The sequence below is a fragment of the Phaethon aethereus genome (assembly GCF_964289735.1).
Source record: "Phaethon aethereus genome assembly, chromosome: 8".
Taxonomy (NCBI): domain Eukaryota; kingdom Metazoa; phylum Chordata; class Aves; order Phaethontiformes; family Phaethontidae; genus Phaethon; species Phaethon aethereus.
Window position 1 is genome coordinate 10,206,845 of NC_138584.1, and position 22,738 is coordinate 10,229,582.

General features: G+C 41.7%; 1 protein-coding gene across 1 annotated transcript in view; it reads left to right on the forward strand.

Annotated features, from left to right (window-relative positions):
* CFH (complement factor H) overlaps nucleotides 1-15,236 on the forward strand; it is a 36,135-nt gene extending 20,899 nt beyond the window's left edge. The window contains exons 11-23 of the mRNA XM_082002873.1: nucleotides 485-664; nucleotides 819-992; nucleotides 2,329-2,511; nucleotides 4,901-5,083; nucleotides 6,443-6,625; nucleotides 7,944-8,123; nucleotides 9,626-9,832; nucleotides 10,443-10,619; nucleotides 11,178-11,354; nucleotides 11,651-11,827; nucleotides 13,103-13,285; nucleotides 13,620-13,820; nucleotides 14,124-15,236. Of these exons, the coding sequence (XP_081858999.1) occupies nucleotides 485-664; nucleotides 819-992; nucleotides 2,329-2,511; nucleotides 4,901-5,083; nucleotides 6,443-6,625; nucleotides 7,944-8,123; nucleotides 9,626-9,832; nucleotides 10,443-10,619; nucleotides 11,178-11,354; nucleotides 11,651-11,827; nucleotides 13,103-13,285; nucleotides 13,620-13,820; nucleotides 14,124-14,371 (2,453 nt within the window). The 3' untranslated portion in view covers nucleotides 14,372-15,236. The remainder of the gene's footprint in view (nucleotides 1-484; nucleotides 665-818; nucleotides 993-2,328; nucleotides 2,512-4,900; nucleotides 5,084-6,442; nucleotides 6,626-7,943; nucleotides 8,124-9,625; nucleotides 9,833-10,442; nucleotides 10,620-11,177; nucleotides 11,355-11,650; nucleotides 11,828-13,102; nucleotides 13,286-13,619; nucleotides 13,821-14,123) is intronic.
* Nucleotides 15,237-22,738: the final 7,502 nt, after the last annotated feature.

Genomic DNA, 22,738 nt, shown 5'->3' on the forward strand with positions numbered 1-22,738 from the left:
TGTAGGATAGTAAAAGAAGAGACTTAGTATTCCAGTGTTATGGTACCGAGGCTTGTAACATTGACCAATTTTAGTTGATATTTTATCTTGTCATTTTATTTCAGACTGCCTTTAACTAGAATTTTGTGGCTTTTTTTCTGATCCCCTCACAAATGACCATGGGTAACAGGAGTACAAACTGTTTGCTGCAACACCAATAATAATAATACATAGTAGAAGGAATGGAACTGAATCTAAGGAAGAAATATTTATGCTAGATATTACTTTTATACACATATTTCTGAAGATTGATGCAATGGATATTATGTGAATATGCTACATATGATATTCTACATTCATATTCTGACAATGCAGAATTTTTAATGTTTCAAATATACTGAGTAGTTCAGTAGACTAGCACACCCTAAAGCACCTACAGAAATGATGATTCCAAAGGACAATGTTTCTGGATCACAAAATGCACTGTCTTTGTTTTATTCTACAGAATCATGTAAAATACCTCATTTGGACATTCTGTCTTACCACGCAAACAAAACTATGTTCATGCCTGAAGATACAATTGAGTATGCATGTTTGGAGGGATATCAAACTGCAAATAATATGCCAACTGGTACCACAAGGTGTAGCATAAATGGTGAATGGAGTCCGACGCCCCAGTGTCTTGGTGACTATTGTTGTGTTTGCTAATCAGTGTAACTCTGTATACACTTTGTGAAGGTTCTTTCTTTAAGATTTTATTTGATTTTGTACTAATCATTAGTATTTCATGTACTTGTTGTAGGATGTACACTATATGTTAAAATATTTTGTCTTTACAGCAATAGAATGTGAAATGCTGACATTGCCCAATGGAGATTTTTCTCCCAAGGAGGGTAAATACCACAATGGAGATGTTGTGAAATTTACCTGTGCAAACAATTACGTGAGAGTGGGACCTGCCTCTACTCAGTGCTATTACTTTGGATGGTTTCCACCACCACCAGCATGTAAAGGTAATTCTTCTGTTAACTTTATTGTAGTAGGAAATAGATGAAAATGCTGGGGTCCTGAAGACTTCTGTGGACACCTTCTATAAGCTAGCCTGGCTCCCAAGAACAATTATCCCACCTTTGTCTCTAAAAGGGCAGGAAATAGTCCTCTTTGAATCATTTCATAGTGTTTTGTTATTTCATGGGAAAGATCCTGAACAGCTGAACTTTCAGTGTTGAACATTCTCTTAGCTTTAGTTATCCCAATTGGAGTTATGCAATAACTGAAAGTGAGCTGGTAAATGGCTTATGCAAAATTTCACCAGTATGAAAAATTTTGTATTATTTCAAAAGGCATAAATACTGTGCAATATGGCAGCCAGGAGTGATTAATTTGAGTAATGTCCTTTCTTGCTGTATCCTAAATGTCCTAAGTTTTGCCCCTACCTAATGTTGATACCCATCAGATATTATACCTTGTGGTCCTTTTTCTGATCACATGATATTGAAGTGAAAAAAGCTGGTTTGGAGATGACATGGAGCTGGCCCCAGGAAAAAGAAACTCAATGAAGGGTTTTCCCTGTGAAAGTCCTCAGCTTCGTCCAGCAGGATGAACAAACCCATGTAGAACGGAAGATATATGCCCCTATTCTTGTCATCCTTTTTAGGACAGAGCACAACTTAGTGGCATCTGAAAAGAGTTTCTTTTGCTGGTGCTATGCCATTTCATGAGGCAGCTTGACAGGATGAAGGGATCTCATATTTCTCATCTCCATTCCTTCCCACTTGATCAATTTTCTTCTGGTCTTCCATGCTCTCATCCTTCATTTTGCTCACTCTCTTTTGCATTTAAAAACAATTATATTTCATATAGTTGGCTTTTTAGCTTAGGAACATTTTAAGTTCCCTTAACAGGAGTTCCATTCATTCCATCAGAAGTTAATTCCTTTAATATACAGTACATACTACTTGCTGGGTGATTTTTATAACATAGGTTATTATTACTTGCAGAATTTTCCCTTTTTTTTTTTTAAAGAATACAGAAGTTGTCATCCATGTAATACTATTTTTCTCTTAAAACAAGGTTGGTTTTGTCAACCACTTCTTTTGTCATCGCAAACAATTGATAGTGCATGGAAGTAAAAAAGTAGAGTAAGCCAGGGTCATGCATATCTGCTTGTGATCTCCAGCCCAACATGAATCCAGATATTCAAAGGCATAAACCAATGACCTGTTTAACCTGTTCTGTTGGCTTTTCTTAGCTCTAAACAACAAATTCAATTTATTTTGTGTTGCACTTAACATATACCTGTGCTAAAAGTACTGAGTTCAGAGCATAACTTTGATCTCTTGATTTCAGTGAATGCCAGAGGCTGTGGACCTCCACCTGGGATTACCAATGGAAGTATTGCTGGTGGCTCTGTGGAATGGTATCAGCATGGGGACAGAAAGCAATATGAATGCAACATCGAATTTAAATTGGTTGGATCAAAGGAAATAGAATGCGTTGATGGACAGTGGTCATCTCCTCCATCTTGCATTGGTAATCTATATAACTCCTACTCATGAGAAGTCTATAATTCACTGTAGGGTAATACTTCACAGATATTTTCACAATTAAAATCACACATTTGCACATATAACATGTTATGTTCAAAATCTTATGGATGAAAAGTAAACACACACTATATGTGAATCTAAAACTTTATTATTAGCATAATTGAAATCTTAACAGTCCAATCAAAGAGTTGTTGTGAGTCCAGATCAAATGATTGAAATTATTGAAAGAGAAATAAAATAAATATATAATATATAAAGAATAATTATAAATGTATAAATAATACTGAGTAAGTAATACAAATAATTTATAATATATAATTATAATTGTTATACACACACTTTCTCTTATTTAACCCTTTTTCTGGTGTTATGCTCACCCTTCCACTGCCCCTTTGGGTCCTAAAGTCAATAGCTTCAGTCTGGTGTGTTTTGGAGGGAAATTGCAGCACATTATCAGTATCTCAAGTCATTCACTGGAGGAATAAGATGTTGATGCTGATGATTTCCTCTTCCTCTTTACAGGATGCTTGGGGTGATTTTTAGGTTTGCTAGCATGCTTTTATGCCTTGCCCTTTTTTCACTGGTCTACAAGTTCTGAATTAGATATGTTAAGTGTGTTTTAAATATGTTAGATGTTTGTTCTTTGTATTACCCCTAAAACCAGTTTTGATCAGCTCCAGGTCGAAGCTGGCCTTTTGTGAGCTATTCATAGCCTTGGAGTGCCAAGGCTATGCTCTGTCTCTTACCACCCCATGTCTCTACTCTGCCGCACCCATCCTTTGTCCTCATTTCTCAATGTCTCTGTTATCATACCAGCCCTATGTTCGCCCACATCATTAGAGTAATAATTACTCTACAGAGATTAAAAACTTGTTAGTACTATGTGTATAAAACTATGGTTGTCCCATACAGAGCTAACCAAAAGTAAAATAAATTAACTATAGCCTGGTTGCTAGAAAAATCGCTGTTACAGATAAAATAAGTAAAATCAAGCCTCCAGGCAGGTCAGGACAGGTTCTGACAGAGTAAGCCTGATAAGCCTCCATCCTGACGGCTTGCAAGCACAGTACAAAGTCTGTGGCCTTTTTCTAGCAATGGTAATGCCATATGTTACTGGGGCACAGGACTACGAACATGAAGACTGTGAATGCATTATGTATGTTGCTGTCTTCCCTAGGCTAGAGTCACACGTCTGACTATTTTTTATAGTCCTGATATTGAAATGGTGAATAGTTCTACAGTCAAGTCTGCCTAAACAAAAGCACCCATTTTCTGTGCATGCCATTAGGTACCTCAAACCTGAGAGTATGAATGTCAATGACAGGAGTTAAAACATGCTTGTGCAAAACTACTATTTGCTTGTTAAGACAGTGTCTCAGAATTGAATTAGAATGGGATATTCAAGCTGAAAATCTCTAAGTACAAAAAACAATTCAGGGCGTTCTTACGGCGCAGGATGATCTAACAGCAAAACCAATAAATGGTCATTTTTTATAGATTGGTTTACTCTGTCTCTGTACATACACATTTTGACACGTCTTCCATTAGCAGCACTGATGGTTTAAAAATGTACAGCATGGTGCTTGCATCTTTTTAATCTTTGATCCAGTGAGAAACATTTCAGTGCACAGGCTTGAAAGAAGAGTAGTCCAAACCTGAGTGCAAGGTTGTTCAAATTCAGTTTTTGAGTTTATCATGGATCTTCCCTCTCCCACATTAAGAGCGGGCCATATGCCCTTATTCCCTTTACATACCTTTTTCCTCCTTCAAAAAAACCTACTGACACGCTGCACTTACCTATGCAAGCCATTACCCTTTGCTGTCACTACCACTGCAACAGTGACAGCCCAAAGCAGGAACTGCTGTTATCACACAGAGGTGACAGTGGTACGGCCCTCTAAGTGATGTTACAATAGCTTTCAGTTCTTGCAATAATCCTAACTTAAGGTGCACATTGCAAAGATGTAGGTGTATAATCAAATATAATTTTGACTGACTGGAATCAGGGACCCAGGTGAGTTGGATTGATCCCACTCAGGGATCCAGATGAGTTGGATTAATTGAAGGTTTCCTTAGACTTCAGGGTTTATGTACCAATAAGAAACAGGTTAGGAAATTAATGTTAGCTGAAACTACTTGTGGAGCATGCTGTGGAGTTACCACTGTGATGGAAAAGGAAGGGAAAAGACAGGAGAGGGATTTAGTAAACTGACTAAAAGATATACATACTCCAGCTGTGTTGAAGTTTAGTTATTACAATTAATAGGAGAAGGTTTGCCTCCCAAATGCAAATATAGTTATTTTTATTTAAGTTCTTTCAGCTATTCATATATGACTCCAATATTATTGTGGAATACTGCTCTTTTCAACAGAAGACAAAATGCCATGTGGATCACCTTCCTCAATTCCAAATGTTGTTGTTCATCAGAAAGACCAGACCCAGTTTTCACATGGTGATGAAGTAATTTGTGGATGTAAACAAGGCTCTGGCAAGTCTAAGGAAATGAAAATAAAATGTCTTAATGGGGAATGGAAGCCTTTACCTCTTTGTGCTGGTAATCTATTTCCATAATATTTCCATAATATTTCAGATGTGAGTGTAACATAGGTCTATTAAAAATTTCAAGGACTTCAGCAATCAACATGTAGCTAGAGATACTATAGTTTCATGCATCTCAACTAAGTATTTTTTTACTTACTCCTCTTTAAAATGTGAACATGTCTTTCATCCTGGAAAGATGCTGCACCTACAACTTTTGTAAGCACTCTGGGTAGGTTTGGGGAAGGAAATGAACACTTGCAGAGTGGGTAAAATCAAATATGGGGGTACGTCTTTGGTGTATGTGGTTTTTACCCATTTTCCAGTGTTCCTCCCCGGTAACAACCTTTCAGAAACCTTAGGAGGTACCTGTAATAAAGTAGCGTGCCCGTTCCATTAATTACTTGTAGTTTTATGTCTCTGTATACTACCTTGCTTTTTTAAAATTCTGCTGGGATTTAAAAATAATATCAATAGCCACAATGTGCTAGGCTTATCCCATCCTCACCATTTTTATGTAGATTAGTCCTTTTCATTTCCGACTAGTAGTTTTCTCTTTTTTCTCACCTTCACACTTAGTTTTGCAGTGCATAAATTGAATGAAAGTAATGTCTTTTAAAAAGATATAAAACAAAGCCTTTTCCTAAGAAAAAGAAAAAAAGTACATTGGAGTCCGTAATTTCAGAAAAAAAGCAATACTGAACAAGAAGTAGTCTTGTCTGGGATAAATTACGCCAGTGCTTCACTTATCTTTAACAAAATATCCAATTCTTGGTTCCCCCTTTTTTTCAGAAGTGATTTTCTGTTCATCAGTGATTTGAGTACACTGTACTTTTATTTGCAATTATGTTGAAGATTGAATCTGGCACAAAACACAGTCAGCTTGACTTTCACAAGTAGCTTGTGTTCCGACTCTCAGAATCACCAGTCAAAGACACAAGACTTGGTTATGACTTAGATACACTTCCACAGGAGATTGATACCTGATACATATTCAGTGTGGAGTAATACTACCTTTACGCTCCTTTTTCTACAAGCAAAGGGTTTCTCATCTTGCTACCTTTTTATAGCTTTAGTGAAGAAAAGAATGCTTAGGTTTTATATTATTTACTGCACTCAGGAAAAGGGGTCCTGCCAACACAAAAATAATTGCTTTGTGAGTGGGAACAGTCTCTGCTTTAGATAGCTGGAACAAAAAATCATTCTGTTTCTGTAATTTAGGAATCTCAGGAGTTACTTTGAACTACAGTAAATAAAAAACCACTTTCACAGGGACATACGTTAGGAAACCGATGACCTCTTCATCGGTGAATGCATACATATGTATTATCTGAACTAAATCTATTTTTTAGCTCTCCTTGTTGATACTTTTCAGATCCATCTCCCCAGTGTGCAATTCCAGTGAATGTTGAGCTTGTGCACAATGGTCGTCTTCCCAAGCCAAGTAAGGAGATTGGGTTACATGGAGTTATACATTATATATGTACATCAGCTGACAAAAATATTAAAAAGGCAACTTGTGTGTCTGGAAAATGGTCACCAGAGATTGTATGTACAGGTATGTTTTTAGATTTGCATACAATTTCTTCTTTTTATGTAGGAATGGTAGATGCTCATTAAAGCTTCTTAGCATTGCTGTGTCACTAGTCTGAAATAGAAATGCTTACATGCTTATATATATGCTTACGCAATTCTATGCTAAAGGACTGTCATGAATAATTATGGGAATCAATTGAACAGTTTTAACTAGGTTTAGAGACGCGCTATTTTAGTGAGGCAAACTTAATAACCTCTACTCTGATGATTGACTGGAACAGTTGTCACTGTCACTTCTGATGTGAGAAAAGATGCGATGATAAATTTAAGCTTGGTTCTTCAAAAGGGTGTTATCCTGGTGCAAACGAGAGTAGTACATAGCTCAAACTCCAGCCAAAGTTCCTTTATTTCTTGTAAACATTCAAAGCCTTTTTTTCCTGATTTTTCTTTTTTTCTCCTTCTATTTTTTCCATTTGCTTCCTAGTGAAACAACAAGAAAAATCCTGAGTCGGCCAATTCAAAAACACGGGTCTAGAGGAGACTGCCCTTATGTAATACACACCAAAGGCGGCAGCCTGCAGGACTGACTGCCTTTATGTATAGCAAAGCAGGATATTGCCTGAGAAGGCATGATTGTAAAACAGTCATCATCTCATTGCCTGCTTTGATTATTCCAGATTCATGGGAAATGATACATGGAAGTGGGAGAAGTACACAGAGTGGCAATCAGTTGAGGGAGCATTCCCATTCAAAACCAATTGCCCTACTTTCTGAGTTTTCTGGAACCACTAGAAGCAACAAACCAAGCTCTTGAGGTCTCCTTCTTCCTAGATCTATCTCCTTCCCCCCCTTTTTCTTTCCTTTGTCAGGAGCAGACCTTCATTCCTTGAGCAGCAAAATTGAAGTTTACTTGTTTCCTTTTGTGATTCTCATTTAGCTCTGTTATCAGCTAGGTCTGAAGAAAAAAATAACAACAAAACAAAACAAGAATACCAGAAGTTGGTCCAGTTTTCCTAAAGTAGTTCACCATAGAGAGAGGAATGGGGAGAGCACACAGGAGTGTGCAGCTGTGTGTAAGGGTAAGGAGGGACTACAAGAAGCTCCAGCTTAAATTGGTGTAGGCAACTGTGACTGTCTTTTCTATGAGGTTGAAAGCATAGGAGCATCTGAAGGCAGCTCTTGTGTTTCTGAAGCAGAACAAAATGATGATGATATTAATTAAAGCTTGAGATAGCTACTGAAGAGTTATCTAACACCGGTGTTTTCTTGGTTGTTCTTGATGTAATCTGTTATGAACTGTTATGCTTTATCTTATGTTCTATCATAATATGTGTCCTTAGCTGAAGAGAGTACATGCCCACCTCCACCTCAGCTGCCTGGTGCTCAACAGATAACAGTTGGAAGAAACTACAAGCATGGGAGTAAAATAACTTTTTCATGTCTGGAGAGTTTCCAGCTCATCGGTGCGAATGAAATAACATGTATAAAAGGGAAATGGCAATCACCACCTCACTGCGTGGGTCAGTAGTGGATTATTTTTTTCTATTTATTTTATTATTAATTTCTGCGTCATGCATTTGCAGTCATCATTAGCCGGAGGACGATATTGTTCACGGTAAGTTTATTATGAACAGGTAACTGCAGAAAAGCAGTAGCATGTAAGTTGCTTATGAAAGTGCAGTTAATCAAGTGCTAGACAGTAAGTCTTTTTATTTACACAGACATATCTAACATGGCATTTAAAACTTTCAGGTAGTTTTTCAAGAGCTGTGTGTTTATTTGATTGTATAATTGCAGAACAGAGTTTTGGTTTTGACTGGGGGCCTTAATAGTATGCTGATGAAAAAAACCAGTATTATTTATTGTTTCGTTGTAGTAGTAACAATCTTTGGGTTTTTATAATTTTTATCCTTTCTTGATTTTTCTCCTTTCTGTGGCTTCTTCCTATAATAGGAGTATAAATGATATGGCATAATTCAGGCCATCTATTCTAAGAAATGCTGAGGAATCTGTAATCCAATTGTTAAGTTATTACGGATGCAGGTGATATCTTGTAAGCAGAAGTTCATTAAGAGGTAGAATAAAGTGTTTTCAGAAATGAATAGGAGGTAGATGAGCACAGGAAAAATGAGGTGCCAGCTGGTGACTGACACACACAACATGCCAACCATGGCTGTATTTCTTAGCTGCAAGGTTCTCATGCTGCATGGTTTCTCTTCTTTTGCATTGCCTGTGAGTCTCCATTTCTGCTGATAAGTGGCAGACATAGAGAGGAATAACCAAAAAAATGTTGGAGCTCTTCATAAAAGAACTTTTACTGAAATAAAATTCCCAGTCCCAGTTCCTGAGCAGGACCTTTGACTGTAATTAGATTGTTTGTATTGTGGAACTCAGTGCAAACATATGCCTACAAACTGGATGTGTCAACTGATAAAACCTAATTTACTAATAACTAAAAATGCATATGAAATACAATTTAAGTCCACCCACTCTACACTAGTATAGAAGAAAAAAGCATTGGGACAGCCCTGACTCAGAGGGCTTCATAGAGATTTAATCCATTGTATGTATCAGGTAGTAAGTTCTGTTCTCTTTTTCATTTTTGTTACATCATCACAAAACCACTCAGGGTATTGGTACACCTTTATTAATGGTGGAAAAATTTAACGGCCAACATGCTAGAAATTCACTTTCAATATCCCAAAACAAGATAATGTTCCTTCTATTTCTCTGCCTATGAAATTTTCCCTGTTCTTGATGCTAAGCTGTAAGTATATTTCCTTGGTATGAACTGGAAAACATCTTTAATTTTGTTCAAAGGCAAAGAGAGAAACCCCATGTAGGTGAGAAATGAGAGAGAAGTTTTGCTTTGTGTGTCTTAGATATTCCTTCATCTTCCTTTCAAGCCATTTATTTATGCTTGGATGAATTTTTTTTTTTCTTTTCAGTTTTAGATGGCATATGTCATTGGAATATTAATTGTCTTCCACTATTACTTATCTGTGTTTTCTGTATTTTTTAGAAAGACCATGTTTGCCACCACAACCTGTAGAATGTGCTGATGTTCCCAAGCTGGAAAATCAAAACCTAAAAATTATAAAAGAAGGGAAAACAATTTATCTGGCTGGTGCTAAATTTAAGTATGTTTCTCGTTCTGGATACATGTTAGATGGACCATCAGAGATAACTTGTTCTATGGGAAACTGGACTTCAGCTCCTACATGCTTGGGTAATAGCAAAAAATACTTTATTTGAAGTGCATTTAGCAATGAAATTGAAAAAATTTTAAACTGGAGCTGGATTAGTAAGAGCCAGTAACTCCATATTTTGATGTGGAATCTTATCATCCCTCGTGTGGATGTCTTCAGAGCAATCCTAGCTGGATGCAAGTCTGACTTTTGGAATGCAGTTTAAGTTTTTAAACTATTCCTTTGAATTCTTGCAATCTTTGTTCAGTTCGTATCTCTGCCAGGTGAGTCCTGGGCGCATCCTCATGATCCAAGGATCTGTTTTCTACAGAGCCCACTAGTGACTAGGAGTTGCTTTGGGGCTTCAGTGATGGAAACCACTTCTGGGGAGTAAGGGGCGGAAGCCTTGATTAAAATTTTCTGGCATGGTTAGAAACAGGATCTAAATATTTCAGTGACCGAAGTCCATGCCTGTCTAGGGGAATGACTTATTTGATCTTCCATGTGCTTCCTTTTATATAAAATCCAGCGTCAGCGGATGACTATGCTGATGTCAGAAAAAGCTCCGCAAAGCATCTGTTCGGTGCAAACAGTGCACTTGGTCTATGTGTATCACATTAGCACAAGCGTCACCTTTCTGTATCTTCTCAGAAATGCCGTGTGGACGTATTCCAAAGGTTGCCAGTGCTCAAATTGAAGGCAGAAACAAGGACATTTATGAGCCCGGTGAAACAATTCGCTACCAGTGTGATGCAGGGTTCCTGATTGTTGGTCCCCCCGAAATTATTTGCAGAGAAGGAAACTGGACAGCACCGCCCTTCTGTCAAGGTATAGGTTCTACTTCTAAGTAGTCTGTGAACCTTCTTAGTCTTTCGCGTTGTGAATTAAAATAATGTCAACGCAGGCGTGCCGCCGAGTCAGGCCAATAGAGCCAACAGGTGACTTGCTTTGAGCGGGCTGCTCCAACAACTATTTTTCTGGCCCCTGAGAAAAAAACAAACGGGGCAGATGTGCAAAGAAATGGTTTCTCCTGTGGGCGGAAGCTAGTAGCTGAAACTCAGCTCACTGATGAAATCCAGCAAAGGGAGGGTTATGGGGGAACGGGTGCTGGCTGCAAAGGAGGAGAGAACTGGTAGGCACCGACCTGCGCCTCGGGCTGGTCGCTGCAACTCCTTTTCTCTTTGTGGTCACTCTAGGCAAAAATAACAGTGTCTGGTGAGGCGTTGCAGAGCAAAGGCCATCGTATCTCCCTTTTCTACCAGTAGAAAGAGATCTGCGTTACGCAAACCGTTTTTGCTCATCGGGAACAAAGGTGCTCCAGAATGCAATGTTCTGTGATTGTCGCATTGCTGCACTACTGTTCTGAAATGCACCTCCCTTTTTCAGATGTTAGCTGTGGAGCCGCACCTGAAATTCCCAATGCTTATATTACAAGCGCTCGGCGGGAGAGGTATCTGCCCGGTGCCAGAGTGCAGTATGGGTGCGAAAGCAATTTTCAAATGCTGGGTGGAAATTATGTCACTTGTACAAACGGCGAGTGGTCACAAGCACCAACGTGCAGAGGTAGGAAGCTGTGCTTTCATCCTGCCTCTTAGCATAGAGGGGACTCTCTGTTTTCCGGCTTTTTCTAGAAGCCCTCATTGACCCTGCCATCTCCTGAGAGTCCCAGAAAGAGTGGTCTGCTGCCCCTGTCACAGCTCGTTACTCTCTCCATGGTGACCTCTTGGAGCTGTGACCCACCTCGGGCAGAAAGTCTGGACAGAAATTGTAACAACAAGATTGATTCCTTTAGCTGTGTCGGTTCTACAGGGGAGCACCTCAAGTAGTGCAAACGTGACTGCAGCAGTGTCTCTTTTCAGATGTGACGTGTGCACCTCCTCCAGAAATTGCTGGTGGTAAAGTTCAAGGTGTTAAAAAGTCAAGGTACTTGCCTGGGGAGAGTGCTCGCTATCAGTGCTGGCAAGGTTTTGAGATGACTGGGGCTTCCACCGTAGCGTGTCAGAATGGGACCTGGACAGCGCTGCCAAAGTGCAAAGGTAATTTCTTTCTCTCTTCATACAGTTGCCGGTCGGTGGGACTGTCATGAAGCTGACTCAGGGGCATTTACTTCTCCCAGATTTCAGTCTCATTACTGTGCACAAACTCAACGTCTCTGGCACACTCAGGAAAAAGCCTTTTTCCCAGGTACACATTCAGATGAGTTTACCAGCTGAGTGACCCAGGTGGCTTCACTCGAGAGGGCCCCATCTGGCAAACTACCCTGAGGCCGAGAGCAGTTGCTGGCTAGGTCTAGTTCTGAGCCGCAGCCTTTGGACTTCTTAGAATCTACTTTCTGTGCCTGCCCGATGAGAAAAGAGCGAGAAATTTTTCCGTCAGTGTTGGAGAACTGAGCCCACAGCTTCCCTGCTAGTTGACATCTACATAACGCAGATGATGCCTTGCCGTATTGAAGGCCGTGGAGTCAAATCAATGGTTAAATCAACTGAGGGTAGAATTTGATGTGTGAGCCAAGACCCAGGTACTGTGGTGGTGCCTCTTGGATTTCGTGAGCGCGCTAAATAATCTCACTTGTTTTCCTTGGACACCATACAGAAAGTTTCAGCACACGAACCAATGCAGCAGCGTTTGACTCGAGCACCACCCGGCTGGGAGCTGGCGGGGGGGCGGTGGGTGCAGAAAGAGCAGATGCATTAAGACCAGGCTCCATGTCGTGGCTCCAGAACACAATGCCAAGTGCAAAGAGGCTCACTGCTGGCACCAATGGATCTGGGTCTTCCCTGAAGACTTCCCAGTGCAAGGCCCATTGGAAGGCCAGACTTGACAGCAAGTGTGGTGCTTGAAGAGGTATAAAAATCCGTAAGGCAGCCGTGCTTCAGGATTGGCGTGGGTGAAGTCCCCAGCGGCCGTAAGCGGCCTACAGAGCCCAAGGGTGAGCCGGTTAGTGACTGCAGCGGTGCAGTTCAGTGGCAGTCATTATCGTTTGCAGTCGGATCCGCTTTTCTCACCGCTCAGGCAGTACAGGGAGGAGGTGGGTGTCAGGGTCTTCTGCAGGATGGCCTCTGCCAGACGCTACACCGTTATGCTGCAAGCACTTCCGCCGTGGCCAAACGGGGTGAACCGGTACTTGTGAGTCCGGCACTGGAGAAGTGAGAAACTCTCGCTCTTTTTCACCTGACAGGTATTTGGGTTTCCCTTGGCTTTCCGCCGGGTGTCTCAGAGTAAAGCCAAGGTACCGTGCGGTAGTATTTGTGGCCAGGCCTCCACCGCAATTAAACTCAGGGTGTTCTCTCTGATTGGGAATTTTCTTCCAGGGAAAAGTGGGAAATGTGGCTCACCTCCAGTCATTGAAAATGGAGACCTTCTTTCTTTCCCCATGCAAGAATATCCGCAAGGTAAAACTCTGGAATACAAATGCCCAAGTCTCTATGTCCTGGAAGGATCTCCGTATATCACCTGTACTGATGGGCAGTGGACGAGCCCCCCAGTTTGCTTAGGTAGGTTGAAGCGTGTGCTGTGTGACTGCACCTGTTGTCTCTTTCTCAGATCCTGAGGGCATCGCTTGCGCGGCATCGCTTGTGCTGGGGCTGCGATGCCGGCAGGGCAGAAGAGCAATGAGTCCTTCCTTTGTCCAGAGGAATTTCCTTTTGCTGTTAGCTTATGTAGACTTTCCTGTGGCAGGTAACAGAGGGACAGAGCAAAGAGCAGGAAGCATTTTGTGATGCAAAGAACTTCTGCAGGCTCGGGGGCAGGTGCGGGAGCGGGGGGAAGGAAATGTACCTGTGGTGCGTTTCTATGAAGTGATGACGCTCTTCCCTTGCCTTTTCCAAGTGGCCTGTACAGCATCTGAAGAAGACATGGACAGAAACAATATTGAGCTGAAATGGATCGTAGGAAGAAAGCTGTATTCCAGATCGGGTGACTTTATTGAATTTCGGTGTAAGAGAGGATATTTGAAGGACCCAGCATCTTCCCCATTCAGAGCACAGTGTGTGGAGGGGACGTTAGAATATCCACGCTGCAAGCCAGGAAGTAAGTCATCTCCACTCCGGCCACAGCTTAGCCGCCGCGTTGCTGCCTTTTTAGTGCTGAAGCTGAGGGCAAAGCTTTAGCTTTCCTGAGGGAGCACCTGGGCAGGAGCCGGGGTGTGGGAGCGCCCTGTAAGCTGCAGGCGGTGAGGGGCTGCGTCCCCTAGAAGCCGTTGACCGGCGTACCTGAGCTGGAAAGGCTGCTGGGGAAGGGGCTCTCCAGGTCTCTCAGCTGGTACCAACAGTTTCAGAGCATCACTTGTCCTCTGTGAGGTCTCCAGGCAAATAATGAAAGTGCTTTTTGCAGAGAACTGTACAGTGCATGAGAGGGTTATGGAAAGGAACAATATTCAACTACAGTCATCAAGCTCGAGCACTTCTACCTATCGCTCCGGGGATTATATTTTCTTTGAATGCAAACGGTGGTACCGGCAAGTTTCACACCCTGAGAAATTTAGAGCAGAGTGCCTGGATGGAGTGATTAAGTATCCGACATGTGAATGTAAGTGCTCGGTGGTGAGGACACGGCGGGGCTGTAAAAGGCAGCCTTGCTGAAAGTGCCTGTCTGCTGCTCTGAGGAACCACTGCTGCGCGTCGGGCTTGGTCTTCATGCCTTTTCCACTTTTTTGTCTTTACGCTGCAGGGATGTTTGGATAAATGGGAATGGCATGAAGGAGCCCAGCTGTGGAAATGAAAGATCCCTCCAGCGACTCAGTGATTTGAGCTGTTTTTCTTGGCGCGTCCCATTTTGCTGTGCTTAGCCAATGTTCTGTCTTGGAATTTTTTTTCTTTTTATTGTTGGATGATTGTGTTTACATTTTATCCACACTTTATCCATTTTTGTAAATGTGTTTACATTTTACCCATCCAAATGGTTGTGCTTACATTTTACCCGTTCTACGTTGCTCTCAGTGTTATTTTTACTAACAATTGTGTCCTGAAATAGGCTGGCTTTGGTGGCTTACTGAGACAAGAATTAAAGCCCGCAGGTAACTTGATCATCAGCAAGTAGAGTGTCTGTGACCTTGTCTGCGCCTAGCGGCTTCTCGGTGCGCTTGCCTGCAAACTCCCCTGGGCTCATGGCAGAGGTGAGTGTCCTGACCACCTGGTCAGGATGAGCCAATGAGCGGAGTCTCCTTGAAACGACTCAAGGAAGTCTCTAGATCACAGACCCAGTTCCTATGGGGGACTTGAGCCTCCCTGACATTTGCTGGAAGCGCAAGATGTTGGGATGCAAGTAGTGGTGGTTTCTGGATGGAGGCGGGGATGACTTCTTGGTCCAGGTCCTGGAATGGGACCTGCCCTCCCTATGTTTTATAGGAGAGTTTGTGATGGTGTCTTGATGGGGCCAGGACCTTCCTGAATTTTTTGGTAGTCGATCCGACGATAACATATTGCACCTAATGTGTTCTAACATGCTGCAGCAAACACATTAACGGTTGGACCTGATGATCTTAAGGGTCTTTTCCAACCTAAATGGTTCTGTGATTTGTGTATCACTGATGGCTTGCTGGACAGGGGAAGGTTGAAGGAGTATTTTTACTGCCTCTTACCTAATGGTCTTTGTAGATGATATTACAGTTTCTTTTCTTGCTATTCACTCTTCTAAGATTTTTTGAAAGCCAATGTTGGCAACCCACATGGCACTGTGCATCAAAGGGTGAGTTTGCATTGGCCTTTGGTGTCTTCATCGCAGGTGGTTTTTCCTATAACCTCATCTAATCCAACTAAGTTCATGAAAATCAAGTAAACCTACATGCTGTGTTTGTATATTGTTAAAGGAGCTTATCTCAATATTGTTGTTGGGTATTAACGTGGGTTGAGGTATCTCCAAGGAAATGAAACATGAAATACTTCTTCTGTTGTTCCTTTTGCTGGATGATATGGGATATTTCGGAACAGCTAAATCTTTGCTTTGGCAGCCTCATAACAAAATAACTGGACATATTTTCTTAGAAGAAGATGTGGTGAAAAGAGCAAAGGCAAGCTGACTTCTTGAGCAGAGGCAGGTCTTTTGTCACAGGCACCTGGAGAAGAGGGAGCTCTTCAGCTCAACTGCCAATAAATCAATGCTGAAGTTCCTCCAGAACAGTGGGCTCCAGAGGGGGGTGCATGCACCCCAAGGGGTTTGGAAAATGATCCTTTGCAGTGTGCGAATAAAATACTAGAGCTTCTATTTATATGTATCTTTTGTCCAAAAAAAAAAAAAAAAAATTTAGTGATCTTTAATATTCAGATTTGACAGTGGCGATTTCACTTGGTCTGTATGCGAGAGGGTTCCATGTCACATGTATTGATTGTCCACAATGCGGAGGTTATTCAGTACCACCCTCACTCATTAGTTCGCTGTCAGCATATTGCAGTGCATTGTGGATTAGGGGCGCCCAGTTAAGGACATTTGTGGATTATATTTAGTTTTAACTTAGCTAACCCTCACAAAATGGACAAGTGGCCTGGATGGGCAAATCTGTGCAGCACGCAGCTCCTTCTGCTGCTCACTATCAAGGAAGGATTGTTGGGGGGTTGTGGAAATCAATGGCAACCCTGGGTGTGGTGACCATGTACTAATGGAGTTCATGATTCAGAGGGGAGAGAGAAAAGCAAGTAGCAGAATACAAATGCACCCTAAGTTGCGTGCATCCCAAGAGACCAGATTTTGGATTTATATAGGAAACTAGTTAGGTGGGATTGCTTGGGAGTCATAGAGGAGTCCAGAAAAACTTACAGGTCTTGAAGGACGGACGACTATTCTGGTGCTCGGGAGGAAAAACACTTTTATCAGGACTCTGGCTTGAGTAGCCAGGAGCCTCGTGTAGATCTCCGACGCAAGAAAGAAATCAACGTACAGGAGATTGAGTTAAAAACAGGCTACAGGGTGAACTGTCGATGGCATTGCCTTGGCTTATATGGATAGTGGTAGGAAACTGAAGCTCATCTGGAATCTAGAGTGACACTTGCAAGGGACATCAGGGGTCACAAGAAGATATTCTATGGCTACACTAGCACTAAAACAATAAAAAAGAAAAATGTGGCCTGTCACTGAATGGATTAGGTGATTTAGTGACAGCAGCCCCACATGAACCTGAAGTACTCGATGCATTCTTTTTCTCAATGTTCAGCAACAAGAGGCTGTCTTAATTTCTGTAATCCACCCCATGCTCTCCTCTGCGCACAGACGAATGTCCAGCATTATGCGTACATCTCGGGGCGGGGGGGGGGGCTGAAGGATCTCAGAGAGTTGGCCATCCTCCTCGAGAGCTGCTGCAGCCATTTTGCAGTGACATTGTCCTTGGCAATGCAGCGCTGGGGATATAATGCTCATAGAGGAGGCACCCTTGGGCCCCACAGTGAGCGAACACATTTGCATTCTTTGAAATTCATTCTATCTTAGTGTTGTTACTCTCTGTATCTAGTGAGGATGCATGTCAAATCAGCAGAGGTTAAAAAAAAAAGAAAAGGCTCTTTAAGTTATCTCTTCTTCTGTGGTAATAGAATTAAGAATTAGATTACTGAATCATAATCCAAGCAATTCCTGTCTCTCTATTTTTACCATAGTGCATAATAGAATTCCTTCCTTCTTAGGAAAACAGGCAAAATATAATAACTTTTGATTATATAATTTGATGATATAATCACTTTTCACTTCAGGATGTGGTTTAGTGGGCATGGTGGTGTTGGGTTGATGGTTGGACTTGATGATGTTAAAGGTCTTCTTTTCCAACCTTAATGATTCTGTGATTCTGTAAATCTTTTAATAAATTAAGGTAGCATGAGTTTCAATAATGGAATGAAATATTAATGGCTTAATTAAAAAAGACAATATGGATTTAATAACATTTATTCCTTGTCAGTAATGATTTATTATTTGTCTTGTGAAGGAACAAGCAGCTTGTCAAGGTCTTGGCATGTTTGCTCAGTAAAAATAGTGATCAGGGTACAAAGCTGCTCTTCATATACAATTATATACCTTTTTTTTCCCTTGGTGGTTTGTTTGGGGACTGCAATAGAAAGGCACTTTATGTTAAAAATGTAAGTATCTTTTTTGTATCTTTCCAGTTCTATTATATTTGTATTTCTGTTGGCATCTTATTTTACAGAATACACACCCTCAACAACCTAACTAATAGGTCTCTCCACTGGCCAGCATTTTACCTGACAATATTATTTTCCATAATTTCACAGAAATATTCCATATTCCACTGTTGAAGCTGGTGTATATTCTTTCAAGGAGAAGATAGTGATATTTATTTCCAGTATCAAAAGGAGGTGTCAGTCCCTATTTCCCAGATGGTGGAAGCATATCTATTGTCAAGAAAATCAATGATGTCACTCAAATAATCACAAATTTATACCCAAATAATGGCTGTCATTTTTTAATAATCACGATAAATGAGGAAAAACTTTTTGCATTCCTAGAGGTAAGATTTCCATCTGATAATTTGATGGAGTATTTGACCTTTTCTTGATTGTTATTCCACTGACTGTCTGACAGGTCCACTAATGCCAGCAAGGAGCTCTTTGCTTCGTGATCGCCTTGCCTTGACTTGAATATTTTATCCAGGACCAGAGCAGGTAAATTACATGTTTATCAGCATGTTTCAAGTATGTTTGAAATAGGCAAGTATATTTCAAGTATCACTGGAATAATTTTGTTGACGGGTACAGAGGGATGCCATATAGCACAGCAGGTGCTATTGTTCATGCTTGGTTGCAGATATGGTACATTTAGATTGATTTAATTGCATTTCATTCACATTCAAAAAAAAACCCCAACAGTGTTTCCTTAGTTCTTTTCTGGTCAGAACTGGAATCCCAAATATTTCTTTTCTTTTTCTCCTTCAATTTTGAGGTAGAGACACTTTCATACACATCTAAAAGAGAAGACTGCAGCTCTTACTTGAAGATTCAGAAGGAAGGAAGTGAGATTTCTGAGCGTGATGATGGGACAAACACCTCAAGGCTGTGAATTGCTGTCTACCCAGAACTCCCTTTAAAAGCAGTGGAACTGTTTGCTAGACTCATGTGCCATATCCACATTTATTGTTATTTAGCTTTGACATATTGTGAGTGTAGGAAGAGCAGGGAGGTGGCAGTCTATTTTCAGGATGCTTCCATACAAGGTGTGCCGATAGCTCCAAATCACAAAGTGAGAGTATATTTTCCGACGCATTTACAAGAAAAGCTGAAAAGGCACAATGTGTTTTAGTGCACTAAATGTTATTAGATGCATTAGCATTTACCTAAAATGAAGTTTATTATTCTGGTGGCTGTGACCAGTTTCCATGCCTACAAATTATTCTCTGTGACCTACATGGCTCTGATCTTGCTGGAATTGATAACACCTTCAGAAAAAAAGTACCTTTGCTATTTAGATTCTGTAATGGTGCCCTAGATGACTGCACTACACATTATAACTGAAAGGGTACAGGCAGATATTTTGACCTATGGCTTAAAAAAAAAAAAAATCATCCTTGAACTTCATTGAACTATCAATTATTGGTTCCAGTTATCAATTCTAATAATGTGGCCATTGTGGCAAATAAGGCAAATGGTTTCCTGGTCTGCTTGAGGAGTGGTGCTAGCAGTCCTTCTCCTCTACTCAGCATTGGTGGGACAACACCTGGAGTACTGGGTTTAGTTCTGGGCTCCCCAGTATGAGGAGAGATATGGACCTACTGGAGGGACTTCAGCAAAGCACCATTAGGATTATTAAGAGACTGGAGCATCTCTTACATGAGGAAAGGCCAAGGGAGCAGGGACTATTTAGCTTAAAGAAAGGATGGCCAGAAGAAGTCTGGTTAGCCTAAAGAAGGGGAGCTCAGGGGCTGTCTATCTCTTCAATGTATGTCAATACCTGAAGGGAGGGTGTTGAAAGACAGAGCCAGGCTTTTTTCAGCGGTGCCCAGTACCAGGACAAGGGGCAATGGGCACAGACTGAAACACAGGAGATTCCTTCTGAATTTCAGGTAACCTTTTTTTTTTTTACTGTGAGGGTGACTGGCACAGGTTACCCAGGGAGGTTGTGGAGTCTGCATCCCTGGAGATACTCAAAAGCCCTCTGGATGACATGGTCCTGGGCAGCCTGTTCCAGGTGACCCTGCCTGAGCAGCAGGGCTGAGCACCTGCAGCAGTCCAGTCTATGATTCCGTGAATGCTTGTGCTCAGGGACAGAATGGTGCAGCCTATCATTTGCCTACCTGAGTATCATCTCAAGCATGCTGCTGGTCAGAGCGACTTTCTCAGACAGGCATAGCACTCTGATTGTGTAGGTGTTACAAGAATTTGTCAGTGAACTAAACCATGTTCTGGCTCAGTCTTCTGAACAGCCTAAACAAATTGATTGCAGCATCCACCAAACTATTTGACTGATCAGTGTTTCCCTATGCCATTTTTATTACACTATAAAATGAAATACAGTCTCTAGAGTGAAAACAAATCAAAGGCTGTACATTCACATTAGGGTGATGTGGTCTACTTCTTCCCCGCTTTACAGGTAATTACGAGTCATATAGTAACAATAAAACATGATACATGTTGTATCGTCATAAAATGTATATTCTGGGTCCATGGAGCTTCTTGAGTTAGCTGAATCATTACTAATTTTATACCACTTACCTAACAACCATAAGCTCAGGATTAAACAATACATGGTTATACAAATACCTACAAAAGAAACAGAGTTGTTATGATTCCTAGGCCTAATAATAGACTATTCTGTTTTCATTCAACATAAAGATAAGATTCTAAAGCAGTTTCCAAAAACATTCTCAAGGTTCTCAAGGCTACATGACTGGAATTTGTTTGACACAATTGCAGTTTGAAGACAACATTTCCTCCTCAGAGGGAGGACGACTCATGTTCTGCCCCAGCTCCGGTGTGGGAGACCTCCACAGACCTCTCTAACATGAGTCCTTCCCATGGGCTGCAGTTCTTCACAAGCTGCTCCAGCCTGGGTCCCCCCACGGGTGTCGTCCTTCAGGAACAGGCTGCTCCAGCTCCGGTCCCCCACGGGGGCCCAGGCCCTGCCAGCAAACCTGCTCCAGCCGGGGCTCCGCTCTCTCCCCACGGACCACAGGCCCTGCCAGGAGCCGGCCCCAGCACGGGCTGCCCACGGGGTCACGGCCTCCTTCGGGCATCCCCCTGCTCCGGCGTGGGGCCCTCCCCGGTGCAGGTGGAGATCTGCTCCCCCGTGGAGCTCCATGGCCGCAGGGGCACAGCCGGCCTCCCCATGGGCTTCCCCAGGGGCTGCCAGGGAACCTCTGCCCCGGTGCCTGGAGCCCTCCTGCCCCGAGCTGGGGGCTGCAGAGCTGTTGCTCTCACCTGTTCTCACTCCTCTCTTCCGCTGCAGGTTGTTGTGCAGTTTTTTTCCCCTTCCTAACTCTGTTCCCCCACAGGCACTGCCACCGTCACTGATGGGTTCAGCCTTGGCCAGCAGCAAGTCCGTCTCAGAGCCGGCTGGCGTGGGCTCTGTCGGACATGGGGGAAGCTTCTAGCAGCGTCTCACAGAAGCCACCCCTGCAGCCCCCCGCTACCAAACCTTGCCGTGCAAACCCAATACAATGTTAATCAAAGATCTGTGTAATCAACAGAGTCATTTGCTGCTGAAATTTAGACTGTGTCTGGGAAAACCAGCAGTAGAAGCAAGTTTCTGCTGGACTCTCACTTACTGCCTGCACAACCGTAACAAAGCACTGTTTATCTTTTCTATGCAATTAACATAAAGCAACTCCCTTCCTTTCACTAATAACAGAAAACCTCTTGGGCACAAATATGCTTTATGCATTTTATAGATTGGAAACCAAAGCACAGATATGAGATATATATGGTCACACTGTCTGTGTCCAAGCCAAGAATGCATTAGGGTTGTCTAGCCAGAATCCTGTCCCCACTGGGTGTTTGTTTAGAAAAAAAATATTGCTTTTTGAAATCAAACAGTTCCTGAAATCCTGCATCCCAAAACTGATATTACTCAGTAATCAGAGCAGAACCATAAAATTACCATTTTCCTTAATAATTCTGCTTTTCATATAAAAGTATCGACTTCCTTATTTACTTCTCACACATACACATGCATACAGATAATAATTAATACTGAACTGTGCCACTGAATAAAATCAAGGACTGAACTTTTAATTCACTTAGGGCAGCTACTCATCTGAACACTATTCTCTCAGTCAGAAAAGCGCATCCTTGTTGCTAGAAAGCTTAAAGTTAGAACCAAAACCAGTAATTCCATTGTATCATTTAGCTAGAGGCAGGGAGGGAAAGAAAAGATGGTAGTGACATATTTGGCTTTTACTTTTTCTATAATGTAATGTCTCTAACTTACTTAATAACTTAGCAGGGAGATTATATTTTCTATGTGCTGTCACTGGTATTTTCAAGAACACAGAGTAGCAGCTGGATTCCTGAAATGCCTCACAACAAAAAGGAGCTACAGTGAGGGGGCAGTGGGACAGTGGTCTGCTCTCCCATCAAGGCAGCAAGACTCACTTTAAAAGTGTGAGGATTCCCAGCAAGGTCCCTTCAGTGCAGCTGTACAGACGATACTAAAAGGAATCTTTGCATTTATGCAATCGGGATTTTTCTTTTTACTTGGAGTTTGCAGTAGAGGTGATTTAGTTCATCACTCTATTCAGTTTAACATTGTATTATCACTAGCACTGTATTCATAATATTGGTTAATATTGTTCATGTTATATATTGTCAAGATTTCTTCTCACTCTGCTACTGACATTGCATGCAGTTTTTTACACTTGTACCTTCACCGGACCTCTAGCTCTGGCTATAGCCAGGGGAGGTTGTCTCTGCTGGCAACAGTAGATGGCAGCTGATGCGTTTGTAAGGTTGCTAAAATTAATGCAAAAATTAAATGCACTACAGTAGCCTATTGCTTTGCATTGAAAGTGCTGGCAGTATTTT